This window comes from Rhea americana, unplaced genomic scaffold (genome assembly GCF_003343005.1).
Source record: "Rhea americana isolate MKP2758 unplaced genomic scaffold, rheAme1 scaffold_366, whole genome shotgun sequence".
Taxonomy (NCBI): domain Eukaryota; kingdom Metazoa; phylum Chordata; class Aves; order Rheiformes; family Rheidae; genus Rhea; species Rhea americana.
The window spans coordinates 333,271-357,541 of NW_028186497.1; the positions used below are offsets into that span (position 1 = coordinate 333,271).

The 24,271-nt window shown below is 34.7% G+C and overlaps 2 protein-coding genes across 4 annotated transcripts in view; one reads left to right on the top strand and one right to left on the bottom strand.

Moving 5' to 3' along the window:
• Positions 1-24,271, top strand: part of MCPH1 (microcephalin 1) — a 135,661-nt gene that overhangs the window by 49,973 nt on the left and 61,417 nt on the right. The gene's annotated exons all lie outside the window — the stretch shown is intronic.
• ANGPT2 (angiopoietin 2) overlaps positions 1-24,271 on the bottom strand; it is a 50,255-nt gene that overhangs the window by 2,068 nt on the left and 23,916 nt on the right. For both annotated transcript variants that reach the window (XM_085312472.1, XM_085312471.1), the window contains 6 exons: positions 22,642-22,763; positions 19,245-19,477; positions 16,511-16,641; positions 6,780-6,881; positions 6,136-6,302; positions 872-1,002 (listed from right to left, as the gene is read on the bottom strand). In XM_085312472.1, the coding sequence (XP_085168598.1) occupies positions 872-1,002; positions 6,136-6,302; positions 6,780-6,881; positions 16,511-16,641; positions 19,245-19,477; positions 22,642-22,763 (886 nt within the window). The remainder of the gene's footprint in view (positions 1-871; positions 1,003-6,135; positions 6,303-6,779; positions 6,882-16,510; positions 16,642-19,244; positions 19,478-22,641; positions 22,764-24,271) is intronic.

The following is a 24,271-nucleotide window of genomic DNA, read 5'->3' on the forward strand; positions in this document are numbered from 1 at the left end:
AGGGGCAGCATCACCTCCCTCGACCTGCTGGCAACACTCTTCCTAATGCTGCCTTTTATCATGCAATTAGTGGTATAGAGAATCAAATCATTGCTTAAGAGGTAACAGGAAAAGAAATCAAATTTACAAAGCAGCATTTATATTTCAGAATGTGGAATACTAGAATTCTAGAAAGAATTGTCTGGTTCAAGATTAAGAAAAAAATCACCTGAAACTCCAAAAACAAGTGAACAATCGTTAGAAAAATGTAGATGCTTCATGTATTATGGTGTATCTTAAATGTATGCATTGTCATTTAATACTCYTATTGAAATACATAATTAAATACTTGAACCCTTCTGTGACCTGTATAGTAAACGACAGGTGAAGGTTTTTTGGTTTTTTGTTTCTTCAAGAGCCAATATAATGTTTTGTTTGCCTTTGGATAGTTTGATAGATAGGAAGATTTTTGTGCCTAAAGAATCAGGAACCATTTCACTGACCAGCTGAGTTTCTAGGGCAAGTTTTCAGACTTTTTAGGTGTTGTGATCTCTAGGACTATGTTATGTCATTCCTTTGAAGAATAATCTGCTGTCACTCATGCTGGTTCCACAATAACAGATTTTCTAGTACCGCAACTTGAGAGACTGGATTTCGCGCCCCCACCTCCCCGCCAGCACACATGAAGTTTTAACTTCTCTTGTTTTATTTTAACTGACCTTTATCAAATAGTAAAATATGTCATTTGAGGTCRCCATACCAGTGCTTCTATCTGAGTTATGGTCTACTTCAGTAATTTAAAATTTAGTAAGTCAAAATTACCACTGTTTACCTCAGACAAGTTCAGTGCTAATGAAAATAGGAAGACTGAGAAACTAAAAACCATTCCTACCTCCTGTTAGCATTTGTGAACATTTGCAAATACATTTGTCATTGTCTGCATCCTTTGTGCTAAAATCATTTCCTGGTTGGCTTATACTACTTATTTTGCCTGCTGTCCCAGTAAGTCCTTTAAGGTGGATCCTGTAAAAGTGAGGAATGGAAAAACAAATATTAGGTGGAAGTTAATGATAGTTGATCTACAAAATAATGATGAAACATTTTTGCAATAAATATCCTGTTCAAACAGTTGAGTTCTCTTCTGGCCAATGTACTATGTAAATTGTTCTGGAGCTTAATATTTTGATCTGAGCAGAAATAGTCACAGTGCTATTATAATGAATAGAGAACTCTACTTACGTAGAGATGGTTGGTTTTTTCAGGTCCTATTAGAACAGACTGAGAGCAGGTAGATTACTCATATTTTTTTTTTATGTATACCATGCATTTCTTAATACTGTAAATGCATTGTGTGCGGATAATTTTTTTAATTCAATTTTTCCTTCTTTTTTTTAGTTCCTATTTTGTTATTAGCTCAATGTGGCAATGTATCATTGCACCTTTGCAACTATGATGGACAAGAAGATTACCTAGACCACCAATTATAATTGATATTTTGAGATTTTTTCAGTATTTCTTTTCCATTTTCCAAATTATTCTTCCTTTTCACATATTTCATCGATATGTAGATCATTACGGGTATTTATCAGTGTACTTCACTTTCCCTAGGAAATTAAACTGTCAGTGAGGCTGCTGCTTTTTGGATCTGCTCATCCAGGTGCAAACACACCTCTCAATGAGGAGAGATACTGGGCCACTGAACTGGGGAGGCACTTACACAGCTGCTGCTGTTATACGCCACTTAGTGTCCATGTGTCGAATGGGGAGGGCTTGAACCCCCTAGGCCCACTGTAACTCTTTGCCAGTTATATTTCTGTGGAAAGTAGCTTATCTATCTCAGAGCTGTTCTGTTTGTTTAAGGAAAAGAACTGACTTTTTGAGATGTAACTTGTCCCCAGGTCTGTCTAGATCTTGCGTGTGATTCTGTGCTTATTGTAAAGGTTGTTAGATTGAGGATTTTTACTGTAGGATAAGTATCACTATACTGCTATGTATTACCTGAATTCTGTACGATTTTAATTTTTGAGTATCTTCGGTAGTTTAACAGATCATTTTAATCCTTTTTATATATCCCCAGTGAAAATAGTGAATTTTCATTCATTTAGTTTTCAAAACACTAAATCACTACAGACTTTTTCAAAAATTTCTTTAAAAGAGTTATATTCTGTTTTTCCAAAATATACTTAGTAGAATTCATGTAAATTCAAAACTATTTTCAAATACTGATCTCTAAAGAAGATAGAACTAAAATTTCCAAATAGAGTTTTATGAGCCTGGGGTTGATTTTCAAATATCACTTTGAAGTCTAATGTAAGTACAGTATTATGCAAATGACTAGATTTTAAAAGTATAACTTAGTATAACTGTGTAATATTGCCTTAGATTACAATGAGTGTACTGCAGCTTTTTGAAGAATAGCCATTTCCCTGGCTATTCAGTCATAACTTCTCTGTTGGTGATTTGGCTTAGAAGGTTACTCATTTCCCTTCCTTACTTTTTTTGAGGAGGATTCATTTAAGAAATGAATTTCCTTCTCAGTTGGTATGTTGTGAACTTGATAATACTTATTCACTGTTTACTGCTCTTACACACACATCTCTGTGTGTTTAAGCAAGCGCTGATCTTTTAAGGTATGGCTGAAGACAAGAATAATTTAAAAAACAATGGAAGCAAGGGAAATCTTAACAGTTACATTGGAGTGTTCCTAAATAAAGATGCAAATGTAGTTAATGATGCAGAAATTGCAGAAGCACTTCTGTTCTATGTTTTGAAAAGGAAGATGATAAACTATCTTTACAAAATTAAGTTTTTCCAATGTAGCAACTTAAGTAATTATTAAATATCATCTGTGCGACGTCAAGAGTCCCAAAAGAGGGAGCATCAGTAGGACAGAAATCTTCTTGGCCATTTTTTACCATATCAGGCAAAACTGAGAAAATTCCAGAAGGACTCTTAAGACTATTTGAACATGAAAATATTCAAAGGGAGTGAACAGGATGATACACACTATTTCTGAGTATAACAGAAAAACTTTGAGAAATGGTCCTGTAAATCTGATATCATTCTTTACCTCTGTTATCGAAATTTTTAATTCTAATTAGCCAGATCTAATACAAGTACACCTGTGTAAGAGATGTGTGTGTGAGTGCGGGTGGGGAGATTGGTTTTTTTTTGGTTTTTTTTTGTTTTTATTCTTTTAGTATTCAGTGGGTTAAGAACTGACTCACAGATACCAGCAGTCACTGATGGAGTATTTCAGTAGTTACTGATGGAAGAGTAACTGTAAGGAATACTTATTGTAGAAAATCACAGGAAAATTTTTGTTGATCTAATCTCAAGACTGGATGCATTTCTACAAATGTTTTACTGAATCCCATGTTCCACATACCTATCTAATGCAAAGATACTTGGTTGAAATGTAATGGCTTGTGACATATCAGACATGCATTGTCTGGTTGTCCCTTCTGTTGGGAGCCCTATGAAACTTGTACTAAGTTTTCCTACATATACAGCCTTATTTAAAAGAGTTAAGAAGTGAAAACAGTTTGGTTAGTACTTAACATTGGTATGCAGAAACTTAAGATACTTAAAAGCCCTGAAAAGGTAAGAATTAGAATGATGTCCCCTTTTTCAAATAAAAGCAATTCTCCTTGCTATAGAATTCATGTAACTGAGCTGCAGAAGTTGTGATACAACCATGTTACCGTTAACATTGTGTCAGTATGTATGAGAAGTAGAATCTAGGTTATCTTACCCTATTCAGACTTGAAATCTAGTGTGAAATCTACAGTAGCGCATGGCAAGAGGATGACAGGCAATAGATGTAAATTGAAATGAGAGCTTCTGACTGGATATCAGGAAAAACATTTTCACCATGGTGACAGATGAGCAGTGGAACAGGGTTTACAGCCTCCATCCTTATTGGTTATCAAAACCTGACTTGCCTTAAGCAACTTTTTGTGATCTCTTAGCTGACCCTACTTTGAGCAGTAAGTTGGACTCATCTGATGCCCATTCCAATCTGTTTTTTTCCTATGATTCTATGAAATTTTGTTTTTCTGACCCAACTCATATTCTTTCCAGCATTCAGAAAATGTATTAATGTTTTTAACATAATGAAAGTTGTTTACTGAATACTTTCTTAGTTTTTCTCTTCCATAATTTTAAATATATTCTTTAAAGCACTGCATTCAATGATGCATTTAATATTTGGTTGCATTTTGAAAGGAAGTATCTATTTACAGACAACCATCTTAGTAATTATTTTTTAATAATGTAGATGGACAAGGGTAATGACCCATTTGCAAAGGTTGCCTTTATAAGTATTTTAATACATTATTTTAAAAATCTCTGCTGTAGATTCTAACTGTTTCCAGATGAAACAAATATTGTCTTTGGAGCTGAGACAACTGTATACTCCTAAGGCACTGAGATCTAGTATTTTGGGGGACAAACATCCTGATAGTTCTGGATTGCTTTGCATACGAGACTTGAGTTGAAGTAACAGCATTGTCTTCCATTTACCTTTTATTATCTTGTGAAAGGGGAAGAATGTACTAGTTTTGTACTAGTTTTGACTGGTACAAAATCTTAATTACACTTAATTAAAGTTATTTTAATAGAATACAGTTCTTAGCAGAATTCAGTTCTCTGAGGTTTCACATTGACCTTCTTTACAATGAATGGTTGTTAGATCTCAGAGAAATTAATTTAAATTTAGGCAGCTTTTCTGTCCAGTTGGGCAAAGCTCTGTGAATCTGTACAATTCACATAAAGAAATATTCCCAGACCATACAGTAGGCAGATGCCTACTTTCTTATATAGCCAGTCATACAGTATCTACTGCATTTACAGAGAGTCTGGAGTAATAGAATGAAGTATGAACTGCGCATATATTTGAGTAGTGGCTGGACTAATTAAAATGTATAAGCTCTTTCATTTTTTAATCAAATATAAGAAAAAAATATTAAGCTCTATCCCTATATTTTCTAGAATCATGGGAGCGTAAGTGATATAGCCATTAAAATCAGCTGTTAAAGATGACAGGTTTGTAGAGAGATGGGACCGGACTTCTGCTTTTAACTTCTTTTTCACAGATAGGAGCATTATTCTTCCAGAGTCTGAGACAGTAATGGAATGTGAAGGTAAAATTACCTCTGTACTCAGTGTGCTGCTTCTGTAAAGCAAAAATCTTCTTGTGGTATTGTCTCTTAGACATCCACCTTCCAGGAATGTATTTATTTCCTGGAATCATGATCATGATCTCTTGTTTTCTTAAAGTAATTTGCAATGTTAATCCAGCAAATTATTCCTTTTTTTTAATGCAAATAACAATGGTGAAAATTATCTTTACAAAGTAAAATTGGCTTAGTATTTTAGTTAAACAGTTAGGAATTGTTACAATTTGATCTTAGTAGAGAAAGATCCAGTTATCTAAACTGTATCATTTAAAGACAAGATCACTTAATTCAGCAATAGAATTTAAGACTTTCTTTAAAATGTGGATAATGCTTAGCCAAATATATTAGAATGCTGCAAGATACAAAATTCTGTTCAGATCAGAAGAAAAGCACATATAAAAATTCAATTTCGCTAATAGTTCTCTTTGGGAAGCTCAGCTATGATATGAAAAAAAATATCAGAGGTAGGGAAAGCCAGTCATCCTGCTGCTCTGCTGATACTGAACTTTGAGGGTAACCACAATGCATGAATTACATGAATGCATTGTACTTGATACATGGTTGTTATTACCCTCTGTGTAAAGAGCATAGTGTGGATCTACCTACACAGAGAAGAATGTGAACATGGGGTCACTTTTCTGTTCACTTCTTTTCTGCAGCTGCTGGCATATTCCTATTGCCCTGGAAGTGGTACACGGCCAACTGCTCTATCAGCTTGTGTACTATATTTTCTCCCTTTCTTTGGAACATCTTGTGTAGACTGTTTACTTAGTGTGCACTAGTAAAATGTATGTACTGTCTTTTTTAAAAAAATATTAAAACTAGATAGGCAATAAGTGAAAATTGGAGCAAGCATTTTTTTTTCCTGAGTGGATTTAAAAACCTTTATAATTGATCTGAAATAAAGTAATGCARCTAAATGGTTTAAAATAACTAGCATCAGATTTTTTTATTCAGCTCAGGTTTTTCTGCTTACCTGTACTTTAGCTCTTCACCAGATAGATAGAAGTGTTCATATAGTGAATATGCCTCATTGCCTTCCCAATCTTTCAGGTGTATTTTAAGAACATAACGTTTCTGATTAGTCAGTTGAGAAACAAACTCATTTCCCAGCCAGTACTCGCCAGCAGGATCACCAAATCCCTGTAATTCAAGATGTATATTTAAATAACTTTAATTTGTTTTTTCTTTGTCTTTGAAATGATCACGTTACCACTTTTTAAGTATCATAGTTTTTGGTCTGTCAGCTAATAATTTTACTGAGTAAGAGAAGATCATATATCTTTATTATTTCAAAGAGTAGATTTCAACAGAGAAATTCAGAAATCTGAAATAAAGTGAATCAATGCCAATCTAGTAGATTTAGAGCAGGTTGTCAGTAGAAACACAAATATAAGTAACTTTAAAATGTGGGCACATCATGTAATGGTTGATTAAGAGGCAAAAAAAAGCCTGAAGTTTCTCTTCATATTTTCTAAATGAACATGGAAGAAAAAAGATACCTTTTGAAACCTACTTACAATCTGATATTACTATTAATTAATATTACTAATTAATATTCTTTTRTTATATTAGATTTAAGATAGTTAATACTAAGGCTTCAGAGAACAGTGTTCTTACCATCTTGTACTCTTTCCATGTCCGGTGAAAATCCACACTGCCATCTTCACGTCTCTGAATAATTGTCCAGCCTCCTCCACCAGTTTCCATGTCACAGTAAGCCTACCAGAGTAAATGTATAACAGTTTAACTGCATGCCGTTATTTCAAAACAAAAACACTGAGCATTTACTTTGCATAATTCTGTATAGTGGCAAGTATTAACACGTGCAAGAGCAGAATATGCAGCTTAACCTAAAAAATTGTGCTGTTTTTCTCAGCTTTCACAGTGTCCACGAATGATGTGATTGCTCAGTTCAACGTTCCTTACTGAACAATTGTTCATTATTCATCACACTTAAAAGAATATATCTTAAAAATAGCTGATAACCAGTGTTAAAGGGACATCAAGTTAAAAATATGGATTTTTTTTTGAGTGAAAAAGTGTTGATTTGGATTCTATACTTGCCTGTCTGTTACACTGATATTTTTGTGAGTTTCCTGATCAAATATTTGTCCTGAAAGATATTTAATTTCTCTAGATGTTTTCTGTGAAATGAACTCAAAATTTCCCATAGTTAGGCAGAGTACACATGTTGATTATTAAATTCAGGCAGTGGGCAATAAAACTTTTTTTTCCACTGTCATTATTTCAATACCTTTGCAGATTATTTGCTCCACAAAAAATAAATCTAGGTACAGTACAATTATTAGCCGAAAGTAAACCTTCAAGCCGTATTGTTAGATAGACTACAGTGGACATCTGATATTCTAGAACATAAAATTAACTGTTATAAAATGTTTTTTCAATTATCCATAAACCATCTTTAAATTTGCCAAGTTATTGGTAAACATTTGAAAGGTTTAACATGTTATAGGCATTATAGACAGTTCACTGAACTCGGTCTTAAATTGCCCCGAAAATGCATCCCCAGCACAGAGTAATTCTAATTTATAGGTGAGATACTGAAACGAAGTATTTTGTTCAAAACAGATATCCATATCCAGTCTGAAAGAAGGTTATAAAATAACATACTGCAGATTGAACTAAAAACAACGAACAGTGAATTAAGCACAACACACTTGTGATCTGATTTCTCTGAAAGATGCTTTAAAGGTTATAGGAAAGGACATTGGAATAAAGTAACTATATATATACCATATACACAAAAAACATGGGCTTGTGAATATGTAGAGACTTTACTTTGGCTAAATCCTTAGTCAAAGTTTTTCAATTATATTTTATCTTAAGAAAAAAGTGCTTTTGTTGCTTGGGAAATATTCCTAGGATTGTTCTAAATAAAAAGATCAAATAATTTGAAATGTAATAACTATATTTTGATGAAGTGGGCATCTCTTGAAACCTCTTTTCAAAAGTGGAGCCAAATTCACATCAGTAACTGTATAAACTACATGTTAGTACTGATACTCAGAAAAAAATCTGAACGCTTTTATGTAAGTATTCCTGTTCAGTTTAACACTACATACTCTCTCATTTGGAGGTTTTAATAAAACTGTATCACTTTTTGCAAAGATATTGAAGTCTGAGTCTTTTTCAAACTCCTTGAAAAGTTTAAAAATTATAGTTTGAGTATTCAACTGCACTAACTTTTAATCTGAATTCTAGATACTTCATTGATCAAGTGAAGTTCCATCTTCCTTTTTACAATAGTGAAGCAAAGATTTGGCTTCTTACACTTTTGTAGAATATTTCATCTGTACAGATTAGATAAAAAAAAAAAACTAAAAAGCCAACCCCTAGAACTGAGTGTTTCATTTTCAGCCTGGATGTTTCTCCCTTTATTTATTCAAAAAAAAACAGCAGCAAACTCTTGGTGGGGAGGGGGGACTCCTAGGTGATCTTTCTTCTTATGTAATTGTTGCTGTTGTTCGTCATAATATGTCACAATAAATGTCCCAAATCATGTTTGGATAACAATGAAACTGTGTATCTTCATCCTCTTCTATGGCAGGAGGTCTTGCCATTGTAAGCAGGTTTGAGTTCTTCAAATCATGCTGGAAATTCATTGAATAATATGACTCCAGTCAAGCCAGAGCTTGTTTGTGTGCTGTGGCTGGTTTGTGCGCAACATCATAGAAGAAAAGTGTATTTCTTACATGTTTTCAATACAGTTGGCTATTTCAGTGTGTGTGTGTGTGTGTATATGTAGTGTGTAATATGCATATATTTATATGTATTTACACACACACATTTTTTTATATATATGTGTGTATGTATATTTATATAAATTGAACCACTGCTTCATCCTATACTGTACTAAGGCATCAGACTTTTAAAGGGAAGGAAAGCCCTTAGAGCTGCTAAAATGAAATATATTAGTTAGTGTATGAATAGGCTGTAATACATTAGAAATGCAAAGCACATGTTGTGTCGTCTAGACTGTTTGTTCAGCATTAGAGAATCATGACATGTCCAGCTGGAGATTTTTTGGCAAGATAAAAGAAAGAAGAAAATGAATTGGATTAGGGTTTATTGGTTAAAGTATATCATGCAAATTGAATTTAATCAAAAGCAGCAACTTTTAATTTTTACCTCTGCATGCAATTCTTATACCTCAAAACCTACTTTTTTGTTTGTTTGTTTTTGCTAATCTCTGTACCCTGTAATATGACTGGTAATGATTTGGTAATAGTTGTTTAAAAATAAATAAATAAAATAATAGTAATAATAATAATAAAAAATAAATTTAAAAAATGCCTTTGAAAGAAAGAGTGGAGTTCTAAAGATGAGGTATTATAAAAGATTATCAATTTCTTTTAAAAAACTAACTCATGCCATGTGTAATGCTTACGTAAAATGTAATTGGCACAAGAGGCTATGAAACTGGATACAAGGGATGGACTAAAGAACATGCTGATAATTTTATTAAGCATTTCTGCAGGTTAAAATGCTGATTTAACAGTTATCAAATGTAATTGGCTATAGAGTAAGTTGTTCATTCCCAAGGTCTGCCCTACTGAAAGTTTAACAATAAGACAAATGCAGAATAGAATGTTTTCACCCTTCTTTGAAACATACTTTAGTTACTTAGAGAGGGGTAGGATGTTAAGTTAGATGGACCACTCATTCAATCTGATGTTGCTGTTTCAAACATCAGAATCAGTAAGGTTGGAAGGGACCTCTGGAGATCATCTAGTCCAACCTCCCTGATCAAGCAGGGTCACCTACAGCATGTTAGACAGGGTTGCATCCAGGCAGGCCTTGAAGATCTCCAGAGAAGGAGACTCCACAACCTCTCTGGGCAACCTGTGCCACTGCTCCGTCACTCGCACAGTAAATACGTCATATTTACTGTAGAATTAGGAATTTCAGATTTACATATATGCTTTGTTTTTAATTTGAGTAAGAATAAAGTTGATAAACAATGACAGTAAAGATTAAAGAAATAAATTTGGTGAAATAAGTTAATTAACTATTATTACTTTTTCCTAAAAGTACTTAAATGAATGGTACATATTCATAAATATTTTTAAGGATGAAAATAGGCTGCTTAGTGGAATGAAGATTAAGGAAAAGATTTGCTTAGTTTAAAATAAACACAGTAAATTTGCTATGTCAGTCTGCAGAGAGAAACATTTCTTAATGAACTATGTGATAGATGAGAGAAGAGGAAGTATTTATTTAGACTCTTATTTTAAAAAAATCTTTAGTAAAACGATGTGCGTATGAGGTTTTCTCTAACACTTATTACTGGAACAGAGCTCTTCTGATCATCGAGCCCAGCCTAGGTTTTGTATTCAAAAAAAAAGAAATGTAACATTTCACAGAACTAATAAGGATAGATACCAAGATTAGGTAGGCTGCAGGAATCTTCAAGCAGATGCTAAATGGAATAAAGAGATTAGCTTCTCAAATTACAACAAATTGGCAGAGTKTATATTTGATTTATCTTGTAAACTCCTTCACTGCTTACAGTTCGAGCAGCTGTAGCACTGTGGGAGCTAAGGTCAGTTGTTTATGTTTCTCACCTTCAGCTAAGGATGAGTGCTGTATTTTTAAAAATATATTATTAGAAGTAGTAACCTTTCCCAAAGTTTCTAAGTGCGTGAACTGTGAGTTTGATGTCTTCACCATCTAGCAACAGTGCTTCAGAGCAAGTCATTTTTCTTCTTTTTAGATGTATTTTAGATATTCAGGGTCTAAGTGTTTTCAGTTTTACTGTCTGGATGGTAAGACTATGGCTGAGTTCTTGGRATGAAGATTACTACATTTCTTATATCAAAACAAGGAGTGTTGCCACATCTGTGCTGTCTCCATTTGTATCACTTTTGACTATTGTTTGAATGCTCATGAGTAGCTTTTCAGTTATGATGCTCAAAGATTTTATATTTTCCCTTCTTTGGCTCCTAGAGATGTGACTAGATGAGAATCTCAGCCTTAGTTTCATTGTTCAGGAAAGAAGTAAATACATACATGATTTACAAAGTAATCTAAGCTAATACCAATTACCAGTTAAATAGCCAGATGATGAGACTTAAAATGCACGAAAAGCCTCTTCATCTAATCCAGTTGTATAGCAGAAGCAACACAAATGCCTTTTTTTTAAGCATGTTTTTATACTTTGTGTATTTTAAATCTAACCTCCGTGGCATGGGCTGCTTCTGAAATGAGTAGATAATTCTCTGCATGATCACTTTTCAGAAAACTTTTAAAAAATTATTCTTGTTGCTAAATTCAATCTTGCCCAAATTGTTTTTTGCAAGAAAAGTTAAAGGTTTTTAAAAAGGCCTCTGCTTGAAACATTTCTACTCAAATGGAGGAGGGAGATGAGGAAGAGCTCAGCCACTACTTCAACCAATATTTTAAGATTTGAGGTAATACTTTGCTAAGAGTTGTGGGTAACTGTTGAGCTGACATATTGCCATAATATGGCTTTCAGGGTCATCCAGGCTCAACTGTTCTGTCTGATTAAAACCAAGAAGTTAATTCATTCATGTAACTGTTGTAAACATGAAGTTACTGACTTTTCATGGGTTTACCTCTGCTGTTTTTTCTTGTGTCAGCAGTCTGTTGTTTTTCCTCAGTGTTTTTAAAAGGTCTTAGCTTTTGTCCTGGTGCAGAACAGGAAAGCTTGAAAATATTAATGGAATGAAATAATTGTTTTCCTCTCAGCTCTATTATGCACTGCTTTAATTTTGCATTATGATGGAAGACAAATTAGTGAGGTAGGATCAGTTACGCAGGTTACACAGAAGTTGTTTATAAGCCTGTTGGGAGGTCAGAAGGTGTTAGAAGAGGAAAAGATGAAAACATAAACAGTAGTGCAGCACTTTTGGCAAATAGAAAAGGTCATTCTGTTTCCTGGTCTGAGTAGCCATCCACACCATAAACAGCTGATAATGGTGTAACGTGTTGATTATCCTTAAACCTTCACTTCCCTTTACAACTCCTCTTATGCATTTATCTTTCTATAAAAACTTGCATGAGATTAAAAACTTTTTAGTCTTTTTCTTCCACTTCATATAGTATGTAAAACTTTCACTAGCTGTCTCTTTCAGGATCTTTTTTTTTTCATTCTGYTTGCAGTGAGCACAATAAAATTAATATTATTAAATAGAATAGAACTATTTTGTTTGAATGTAGTAAATAATACTGCTTTCAAAATGCAGTTTTTCTCCTAAGCATTTTAGGCCTCTGTGTTCAAATGTAAAGCATTTAATGTTTTACAGTCTAGTAAATTTGCGATTGTAGTTTTGTCTTAGGGATAGAGTATTTTGGTAAATAGTTTAAACACTGAGTTCAGTAGTCTGTCAGACAGAATCACAGAGTCACAGAATGGAAGAGTTTGGAAGGGACCTCTGGAGATCATCTAGTCCAACCCTCCTGCTCAAACAGGGTCAACTAGAGCATGCTGGACAGGATAGCATCCAGATGGGTTTTAAATATCTCCAGAGAAGGAGACTCCACAATCTCTCTGGGCAACCTGTTCCAGTGCTCTGCCACCCTTACAGTAAATAAGATTTTCCTTATATTCAGGTGGAACTTCCCATGGTTAATTTTGTGCCTGTTGCCTCTTGTCCTGTTGCTTGGCACCACTGAAAAGAGTCCAGCCCCACCCTCTTGACATTGTCTCTTAAGGTATTTATAGACACTAATAAGATCCCCTCTCAGTCTTCTCTTCTCCACGCTAAACAGGCCCAGCTCTCACAGCCTTTCCTCACAGAAGAGATGCTCCAGCCCTCTGATCATCTTCGTAGCCCTACGCTGGCCTCTCTCCAGTAGCTCCATCTCTCACTTGTAGTGGGGAGCCCAGAACTGGACACAGCACTCCAGATGTGGCCTCACCAGGGCTGAGCAGAAGGGCAGGATCACCTCCCTCAACCTGCTGGCAACACTCTTCCTAATGCACCCCAGGATGCCTTTGGCCTTCTTGGCCACAAGGGCACAGTGCTGGCTGATGGTCAACCTGTCATCTACCAGCACTCCCAGGTCGTTTTCTGCAGAGCTGCTCTCCAGAAGGTCAGCCCCGAGCCTGTACTGGTGCATGAAGTTAATCCTCCCGAGGTGCAGGACCCTGCACTTGCCCTTGTTGAACCTCAGGAGGTTCCTCTCCGCCCAACTCTCCAGCCTTTCAGGTCTCTCTGAATGGCAGCACAGCCCTCTGGTGTATGAGCCACTCCTCCCAGCTTGGTATCATCATCAAACTTGCTGAGGAGGCACTCTGTCCCTCCATCCATGTCACTAATGAATAAGCTGAACAAGACTGGACCAGCACTGACCCCTGGGGAACTCTACTAGCAACAGATCTCCAACTCTGMGCCACTGATGACAACCCTCTGAGCTCTGCCTTTCAGCCAGTTCTCAGTCCACCTCACTGCCCACTCATCTAGCCCACACCTCCTGAGCTTCTCTAGGAGKATGTTATAGGAGGCAGTGTCAAAAGCCTTGCTGAAGTCAAGGTAGACAACATCCACTGCTCTCTCTTTGTCTACCCAGCCAGCCATTCCCTCACAGAAGGCTATCAGATTGGTTAAGCRGGATTTCTCCTTGGTGAATCCATGCTGACTACTCCTGACCACCTTCTTTTGCTCCATATGCTTGGAGATGACATCCAGGATGAGCTGTTCCATTACCTTTCCAGGGATGGAGGTGAGGCTGACTGGCCTGTAATTTCCTGGGTCTTCCTTCTTGCCCTTTTTTGAAGACTGGAGTGACATTGGCTTTCTTTCAGTCCTCAGGCACCTCTCCAGTTCTCCACAACCTTTCAAGGATGATGGAGAGCAGCCTGGCAACAACATCCACCACCTTCCCCAGCACTTGTGAGTGCATCTCATCAAGGCCCATGGATTTGTGGGTGTCAAGTTTGCCTAAAAATCTCTAACCCAATCCTCTGTGACCAAGGGAAAGTCTTCCTTTCTGCAGACTTTCTCTCTCGTTGCCAGGGTCTGGGATTCATAAGGGTTGGCCTTAGCAGTAAAGACTGAAGCAAAGAAGGCATTCAGTAACTCTGCCTCCTCTCTTTCTTTCTTCACCAGGGCCCCCACCACACTCAACAGCGGGCCCACATTTTCCCCAGTCTTCCTCTTGCTACCGATGAAAAAGCATGTTGGCATTCGTGACAACATTCCAGTCATGTGAGCTATCCCACCATGTCTCTGTAATTGCAATTAACTACTGTCAGACTACTGAAAATTCTGTAGAAATGTGAATTGCTATAGATTCTCAGTAGTTGAAACAATGTACAAATTATCTTAAACATTATGGCTTTGCAAATGCAAAGTTAAAATTTGACAAATTTCCATTCTGTAATATGACGTGCACTTGTGTGTGCTTTTAGAAAATGCTCATACATTACAGTTCATGTGTAGTACAACTCTTTCTGAATGCATCTTATGTAACTAATTTTGTTGTGGAACATATATATTGAATACAGACTATATTATTTCAAAGAACAACAGACTTTTTCTTCTTCAAGAGAAGCAGACTGTAGATATCATTAACTTCTCTAAACATTATCTACAAAAACTGAAATTTTCATGCATTTCTAGGCTTTACCTAAGTAATTTGCTTATTTCCTTTAGTTGGGACCTTTGTAAGGGTAAAGATAACTGCCAGGCCTGAGCTACATGAAAAAGTCTTTAAGCAGTTTACTTCATTCATAAACTTAATTTCTAAATCTCTCCTATCAAAACTTGAGAAAAAATGCTTTGTCACAGCTTTACCAATTGTTTTTCCAATTGTGCCCTTACTTTTCTTTATTTTTATACATTTTCTGTTGTTTTTTTGTTTGTGAGTATTACTTGTATAATAAAATAAGGCCTAAGAAATTTCATAAATATTTTCTTTTGTAGGAAGATACCTACAACATTAAATCCTAAAATAAAAAAGTAGAAAATCATTTCTTAGTATTTGTCTAAGAAATACAGTAAGCATTTTTGGCATATATTCAGATGTCCCTCGACCCTCCTCAGCCTGCTGTATCTAAAAGTTGGAAACAAAAATCTTTCATCTGAGCCCTGGTCTTCAGAATCCTCCCTAGAGTTTTTGGTTCTTTTTTCTTCGTAATCCACCTGGGCCTTTTTTTTTGCCTTCCAGATTTTGTTTCCCTTGAATTCTACTATCTGAAGCTTTATCATTCTTTTTACTGTAGTAGGTGGTGTRTCTTTGTTGGGCATCCAGTGTTTCATCCAGTTTCATCCTTTTTAGTCCAGGTCTTTTCTACAGGAAGTATTGCATTCATTTAACTTAAATTGACTTTAAGTTCGTTTCAATTAAACATGTTGAAAAAATAAATATTATTTTAAACTGATTCAGTGAAACCACTACAAAGTCTCACATTTTATGTACATTAGAGCAATATTTTGTAGGCGGATCTTCTCTAGCTATGTCCCAGTGTTGGTTGCATTAATATAATTGCTAGTCAGTTATGAAAATGCCTTTAAAACTCTGCATAACATAASGAATTGGAAGCCATATGTGGGTCTAGTACTAGCAGATTGCTCATGTGAATCCATGAGTACTCTTCTGTGCCCCCTTTTGTGAAGGACGTCTGTTTTCTGAGGGGGCTTTGGGAGGTTTTTGTTTTGTTTTAAACCTCCTTTTGCCACCCAGAGGGACTTGAGCATATGAAGGTACTGGGAACTTTGAGAAAACAAGAGATTGCTGGCACTCCTGGTGACCTAAAACACTAGCTTTGACTTTCCTTAATTGACAAAGGTGGTGTGATCCTGAGTTTGTGAAGCTGCAAAGGAAGAGTTAATTAAATGTGCTATCTAAAGGAGAACTGCACTTTATTAACATCCAATGATAAACTAGCTGTCAAAGCGTGGTCAATAGGTGTCATGGTTATAACACACTCGAGGCTTGTCTTGGTCACAAGGCAAGAATATCTTCAGAGAAAAGGACTAGTATGCTTGAGGACTTTCATGCATTTTAGTTGGTTAATGTGATCTATGCCACAGATCATATACAGTGATTGTACTGGAATTCAACAATTGATTAAGAGATAGAAGTATTATGTTACTTTAATTCTATGTTGATTATGTGGAAACAAAGAATGAAATCCTGGTGGGCTGAAGTGAACAATTAAATGCTTGGCCAAGATTTCATCTGAAGGTCGTCTTCCCCTCTGTGAGGATTCAGATTTGTAAGGGATGAACTACCCGCAAAAAACATGGTAAGTAAATATTGGGTAAAAATGCACGATTAACTAGGTTTTAAAGTAGCATATTTACTAGATCAAATAATTTTCTTAACACATATGCATAGATAGCTTTTTGTAGGCATCCTACCTTCTTCTCTTCTGCGGTGTTAGGGACTGTTAAGGTGTAGATTCCACTTGTTGTGAGGCCAGATTTAAATGCTTCAGCACAATCTTTGAAACTGATTTGCTCCTCTTTAGCAATGAAGTTGTTTTTAGCTGCTAAAAATAACAAAGACGTTGAAGGCATTTAGTGGGAGATGAATAAAAGTTACGAGAGAATAATTAATGACATAGTGAAAAATATGCCTGAAGAAATGGCAGATTAAGGCTTTAACTATGTGTTACTTTATGGTTGTTCTGATACAAGCATGACTGCTTGATAGGTTCATAAAAGATGATACTTAGTATGTTGAGTAAGAAAACTTAGGATGTAACATCTTATTCAGTTAAGCATGTTCTGCTTCCATTGCCTTTTCTGGTCTCTGCATGCATTACAACCTCATGATTAACTACTATTACAAACATATCTATACAGAAACTGATTATATTAATAACAACTTTTGGCTAGAATTCTGTAGAGTGGTAAAATCTTATAAGAGAGTTTTGAAATCTTTTATAATACAACTAACTGGAGTAATTGCTCTCAAAAAGTTTTAGTTTTAGATTTTCCCTTCTATACCGAGCAGCAGTATCAGCAGGGTGTGTATAATGGTGCTTGTGGTAGTTCAGTGCACCCCCACAAGGAATCTTCTTTGTAAAATTCATTTATTAAAAGATACATTTTAATACATCTAAACCACCTTGTTTTACAGAACAATCTAAGGCTCATGTTTTTGTTCAGGTCTTTATTAACTATAGTGGTTGGAGTTTCCTGGCATTTAGCCTGCTGATTGATAGTTTATACCCAACCCTTTGGTTGGTTCTGTGTACTTTCCCTTTTTAATTTAATTTAAGAAACATAGCCAATCAATACAAAGTTTTAGGTACTTCATAAACATATGCTTATATTATTATTGCTTAATACTATGTTCTCTTCAGCTTGCCAATTCATTATTTACCTGTTTACATGCTTTACTTCAAATATAAAAATAACACATTCAGTGTTAATTGATTTTCCATACTCTATTGTTTGTATACTGTCTTAAAAGCTTTCCCTGCTAATTTTGTCTTTTTGGCAAGCATTCATTATTTTTTCCACTCTGGGTTTAATGGTGTTGTAGCGAACATGACTTTGACTTGTTTACTTATTTGTGCACTAGCATAACAGATAAAATCAGTGGGAACATGTACAGCCTTGGTAATGGTATTTAAGGAGATAGTGCCAGATATTAAGAGAAATTTGTTATTTCACTTTGTTTAAAAAGGCCTAGAAGATCATATTATTTAGGGCACTATAGATAGTGCTTGTTAAACACTTTTCTGTGTTTGTGATCCAACTGTACGGTAGATAGTCCTCAATAATTTCAAAATGGAGCCAACTGTAAAGCAGCTATGGGGGTCTTGCTTGATTATTCAGGCTGAATGTAATAGAGAAAGATAAAAAATGATTTTTTGATCAAAATAATACTTTAGGGAAATATTAAATAAACTTTTGCTGGAATAAAGTTGGTTACTATTTTTATAGTAAAATCACTTCTATCGTTCTAGATGTACATTTGTAATTCATTGGACACTGTCTTCTGGGCTGCAACTTTTAAGACAGGAAAATTTGTATTCCCAAACTATTTATTGAAATTTAAACACATAAGCACATTTTGGTCCTACATGGATTGTTAAAAGTATGAAACTGAGCCTGTCTGTGCGCTTTTCAGTTGCAATGAAAGCTATTTTAAATTCTTCCTAGTATTTCATTTTAAATCCTTTTTAGCTGTCCTATATCCTATGTCCTGCATCTTTCCAGCCGTGAGAACTTCAAAGGCCAATATTCTAGATTCTTTACTCTCTTACAGAGTACCTGTAACTTCTAAATTTGTTAAAGTTCCATATGAGACATGAAGCTTAAGATAATAAATTAGCTCACTTCTTAAATTCATGTGTAGCCATAGTCTTCAGCTTATGGTTTGTGTGGTCTTTTATGAAGCATGTGAATCGTATAAACATGGAAGCTATGGTTGGTGGCTATGATTTGTTGCAGGGCTGTCAGGCATATTAGGGATGTTATAATATATAAAATTTGCTAAGACAAGTGATTTTTAGGATGAATAGGGAAGCTTCAGTGAAAGACTAGAGGACTTCTGGGAGTACCTGCTGCCCCAGGCTGGTACTTTCTGTGGTCTGAATGCTAAGATCTGGGCCAGCACTGATTCCTTTGGCCTTAATGGACACTATTAGTCTTTCTTTATTCAACTCTCTCGATATATAGCAATGCAAGGTGGCAGAGGCTAGTTACAATGCAGGCTGCTGCAGGAGTATTTTTTAGCTAGGAAGAAAAACTAGACCTACATCATGTAGTCTGTCATGGATATATGGTTACGGCAATGTGTTACAGTACTGCCAGATGATTGACTGCTATGTGAGATAAATGGTATTTGTTATCCTTGTACTTGGTTGAACTACTGGAGAACTGGGCAGGCATGAGCAAAGATGAACAAAATGTTGAAAACCAATCATGTAAGATTCCCCCGCCACACACACACACAAAAAATAAGTCCATTAACTATGTCATAGTATTTAGGGTAAAAACATTTAATTTTTGAGAAGCTGAAATGTGAGGAAACTGGTTGTAAAATATTACAGGTAAGAGTGTACACAAATTAATGAATGTCACTCTAATAATATAATCTATATTGTAATCTATGTAATGTATATCTGCTTTTACTTACAGTTTGGTGTAGATATCATAGTAAGCAAGTTGTGAACGGTCTCCATCAGATCATGTTGCTGCTTTTGCAGAACTGAGTTGTTTACTGTAGCTGTAACTAACTGTTTTTCTAGTTCTTCTATAATAGAATTTTGTTTGGATACTAATACTTGAAGCTCATCTTTTTCATCTTTTATTGACTTTAGCTGAAGTGTGTGCTTGTCTTCCATCTCAAGAACTCTTTTTTCTAGAAAGCTGAATGAAAGATTACAATTAGGTTCTCAAGAAACAATTTTGAGCTGATATAAAGAATATTAAGCCTGCTGAAGAAGTTATTTTTTTCTTTATAAGAACACAGTTCTATTCTTTGATGTTATGCATGCAGTACAAAGCTGAATGAAGCTTATGTTTGATATGCATCTTTATTATGTAACCAAATAGTATATAAATAAATAAGCAACATTTTCTATTATAGCCTGTATCAGACACTTATAARGTGTAGCCATTGGATGTTCTATAATTCAATCTGATGAAAGAAAAGATGTAGTTTATTTTTGTAGTCCTGGGAAAAGGATAATAGTGCTAGAAATACAGAGTTAATTGATATAAAATGGATTTAGACCCAAAGTAACTACTACTTATGACTACGAATCATCTTGAATACCATCTTCCCAGCGGTCTGACATAATAGTGAAGGATTTCATGTTTTGCCCATTTTCACGTTTCAAAGATGAAACTCGTTTAAAGATGAACCTATTAATTTTTCAATTCTCCTGTATTACAATATCCTTAACAAAGATAAATGTTAGGCTTCAGATAGGGAAACGTATGAATAGTTATTCTATGATGTGTTACCCATCTTGAGGTATGGAGCTGGCCCAAGCAGGTGGCTGGTTGGAAGATGATTTAATTCGTAATTGATACATACTCTGAGAAAGCTAATACTAAAAAATAGACAATCAGAAGGAAGAAGCTGACCTAAAATTCTTGACTGTATTATTGAAAAAAAAAATCCTGAACCTTATTTTTCAAGCAGATTAACTCAATGTTGGATGTTAGATTTTTTTTTTTAGGTAAGTAATAATGCTTCTGTGTTTATATGGTTTTTATAGGGGTAGTCTGAGGTCTGCTGAGTTCAACAAAAAAAGAGTGATGTTCTAAAATTCAGTATTTACTTTGCCTTCCATTGGATAAGGATGCTTATTTTATTAAACTAGCAGAGAAAATCTTTAGGGAGCATATATAAATACAGTAGAGTAGTGAACACAAATGTCAAAACATATCTCAAGCTTTTTTAAGCTAGTGTTTTTTAAAATATAAAGCACTTTGCACATATGGTTCTCATTGAAAAACATGGCTTTGAAGGAGAAAACATACTGTTATTACTGCTTTGAGATTTCTCTGTAAACTGTTTATTGCCAAAAGTAAAATAAGACCCCAGTGATATGAGGCTGAAAAAAGCATGCACCTTTGGCAGTTGGCTGAGTACAGCAATGGATAGGAATAATAGTTGGATATCAATCTGAGTTTCAAAAGATAGAACGGCTAGGAACCTGAAACATAGTAGTCTGACTTTTCTCATAAGGTTAAAAAAAAACATGGTAATGATGTGTTTTGTATTAAGATAGCTATTTAGTAAATGAAAATAGAATTTTAGTTAGATATGTATTTGCACTGCCTTGGTTTGAATCATATCACATAATAGATAATTTCATCTAGATAAGTCTAAAGAAAAATATAAATTGTCTACAATTGAAGTATTGAAGTATTTCAATTTTTAGGCTGAAGTTCCCCATATAAAGCAGGACTTTAGATAATGAAGAACCATATATAACCAGAACATGTCTAGTTATGGCTTTGCTAGGAATAAACAACTGCTGCAGCTGTATCTCACTGAAGGTCTGTGAGATTTAGGTTTCTGATCACTTCAGTTGGGATAGGAGTTTGTTGGCTCATTTAAGTACTTAAAGAAGGTTATCTTGCACTATAGAGTAAGTAGTCAGTGCTCCCAGCAGTCACCATTTTGCAATTGAAATGATCACATGGATGCTGTTTAGTGGATGTTTCACAGGGTTGCAGTTGCCTATTTGATATAAGAATAGACCTGCATATTTCTTCTGGCTATAAATAATATATAACCTTTGTAATGAGTATAGATGGGCAGGGAAGGTGAGGGAGATTCTATGCTAGGTCTAATAGTAAGATAAGTGAGGCTTTTTTCGGTTTGCCTTATCTGACAAGATCTGTCTTATCTTCTTGTCCTTTTGCATTTATGAATAATAATCCGAATAAACCTTCAGCCTCTTCCCCTGAAAGAAATGCATTAATGATGTGTGACTACTGTACACTAGAAAGCAATCAATCATGAAAACAAATTCATTTGTATTCATAAAAATAGCTGTCCTGACACAATGATTCTTATTTTCACTCAAATATATTATTATTACTGCAATATACCAAAGTACATTACATGACCTAATTCAAGTGACATATAGAATGGCAAGGAAGACTGACAACACATGGCACATCTTTAGAGAGTATTTCTCTGTTAATAAACTGTCAGGGTTGCTGTGGTGTGTTCTCATCACCTCTCTGTCTTCACAGCAGAGGTATTTGATGCCAGGAAGTAAACTGGTTCAGGGACTTGATCTGCTTGAAAATTGATCTGTTTACCTTAGTGCGGACTCTGTCTGATAGCACTGAAGCTAAGTACAAGACAGACAACCACTAGTCCTATTTTTTAGACCAGCTTAAGTTGTCACAGTGTTATATGTTCAATTCTAAAGAAAGAGCATGAGCTATAGTACATTTATCACCTCATGAACTGTGCTGTTCGTTCTCCTTGTAGAATATAAAAATTATCTGTTTAAGAGATCTTTGAGTAGGAGTAGAAGTCAAATTGAAAAAGTGCACTCACTAAAGTCTATCTACCTAACGTAATAGAAAGCTAATACTGTTGTATAAAAGGACAGTATAAAAACAAGAATTTATTATAATGCTTATAATTGAGGAATGAGAATTCACAAACAAAATCAGCATTCACACATTCTTGAATGTTCTCATGTTATTGGAATTTCTAAAAACAAGTATTTTGGAAAATGTTAGTAACAATTTCAGTTTAAACAACCGAACTGCAGTGAGGACAATAAACCAATATACTTTAATCAAAAGAAGCAACGGTGGTGTGTTTTATATTTTAGATAGAAATGTGGGGGACTTTTTGGTGCTTCTCTGACATTTTTGTTTATAAATACATAAAGAACTGAAAACTAGTTTGGCTATTTCTTCACTGAGAAAAGATTTTTGAAGCTGATACAATTGGAGACATATTAGTTTCCTACTTGAATACTTTTGTTTCCAAAACCATTAGAAGGGCACTTTAGAGAATAATATTTTGCTAGAATGGTAGGCAAGCTTACCTGTTTTTTTCTTGTAGTTTAGTTATCTCGTTCGTCTGATCTGAAATCTGTCTTTCTAATTTGTTTGTTGAAAGAGAATGCTCCAAAAGCTGAAGTTCAAGTCTGGTTGTCTGGTTTAGTACCTAAATAAAATTTTCAAAAAAGTCTTTGAAAACCAAGGTACAGCTTTTTTAACAAAATGTGATTTCATTATACTATGAAGTCATACAAATCTATGTCTACAACTATAATTTGAAAACTGTCTATCTGAACAGTTAATATGGGCACAAATGCCCACAGAATGAGAATGAAAAATGCACCAAGTGGGAATTCTGTTGTTCTGTTGACACTTGTTGTTGGGAATATTTCAGTAATATTTTACATGGTTGAGTTGCTGTGTCCTTTAATTTTGCTGTCATAATCTTCCCCTCTGTTTTGATATTGTTATTTCATTGCTAGAACTATTGTGTTTACTATACAGAGAATAATTTAAATTGAGATGTTTTCTTGGTCCAGTGTAGAAAGACACTCAACCTGATGCCAGCCTGCTTTGTATGTCTTCATTAGTTGACATCTTGGCCCAGTCCTCTGAAATCACTAGATATTTCCATTTTAATTACCTAAGAGAATATATCAGAATTTGACACATTGTGCCTAGAAATAAGTATTTTGCTTAATACTAAATTATATTTTAAAATACTTATTCTGTGACAGCATTTTTGACTTTTTCCTTGTGTTTCAGATCTCTCTCTTTATACATATATATCTCAATATAAATACAGTCTATACATTGTTGTTTAAATTTATTTGCAATTTTTATGAAGAAATACTTCTATTAGGAAACATGAAAAATACTTTTTGCTTTGTATTGTATTGCATTACTGAGAGGCCTATTTTCTAGAAATATTTTGCATTGTTTTAGAACAGCTTTTTTAAATTCATCAGAATTTGGCTTTCGTTGGCAGGAAGAATTGATTACTCATGTCCTTCATGTTAAACAGTCATTCAGGATGTGATTTCACACTTAAGTGTAATTGAAAATTATTGCCAAAAGTAAGTGTCCTTGAGAGAGCAGTTGTTTGGTTAATTTCCTTATGTTGTTAATTAAGCCCTTAACCCAGTCACCAGTAATTGCAAGCAGAGAAGGAAAGTTACAGTGATGATATTCTTCCTCTAAGCCAAAAATAATTGAGTAATTTCCATAAAGACATTACTGTGAATGAGTAAATATTTTTTCTCAATGTGTGTAAAATTTTGGACTCAATCAGAAAGTTAAGTTCTGCACACCTCTGAAATACGAGCGATCAGTGTATCAAAGAATGAACAGAGGCTTGTTTAGGTTAAAAACGTTAGAATTCATCAGATTAATTCTACGGATAGTAAAATATCTAGCAAGGATTTTAGTTTTGTGTGTTTTTCAGATTTTATAAAACTGAGTGCTGTATACTATATTCAGTATTTGTTCAAGAATTATATATCATAATCTTACTTCTGTATTAAGAAAACTACAACTACACAGCATTCTACATTAATTGGCTTTGTCCTTATGTTAAAAAGCAGAATATATTAAAAACTTGTATTCTCTTTCGGATAATAGTTATCTTATTTTTTGTGTTTTTCAGTTAAAGCAATAATTAAAAATATCTTCTAA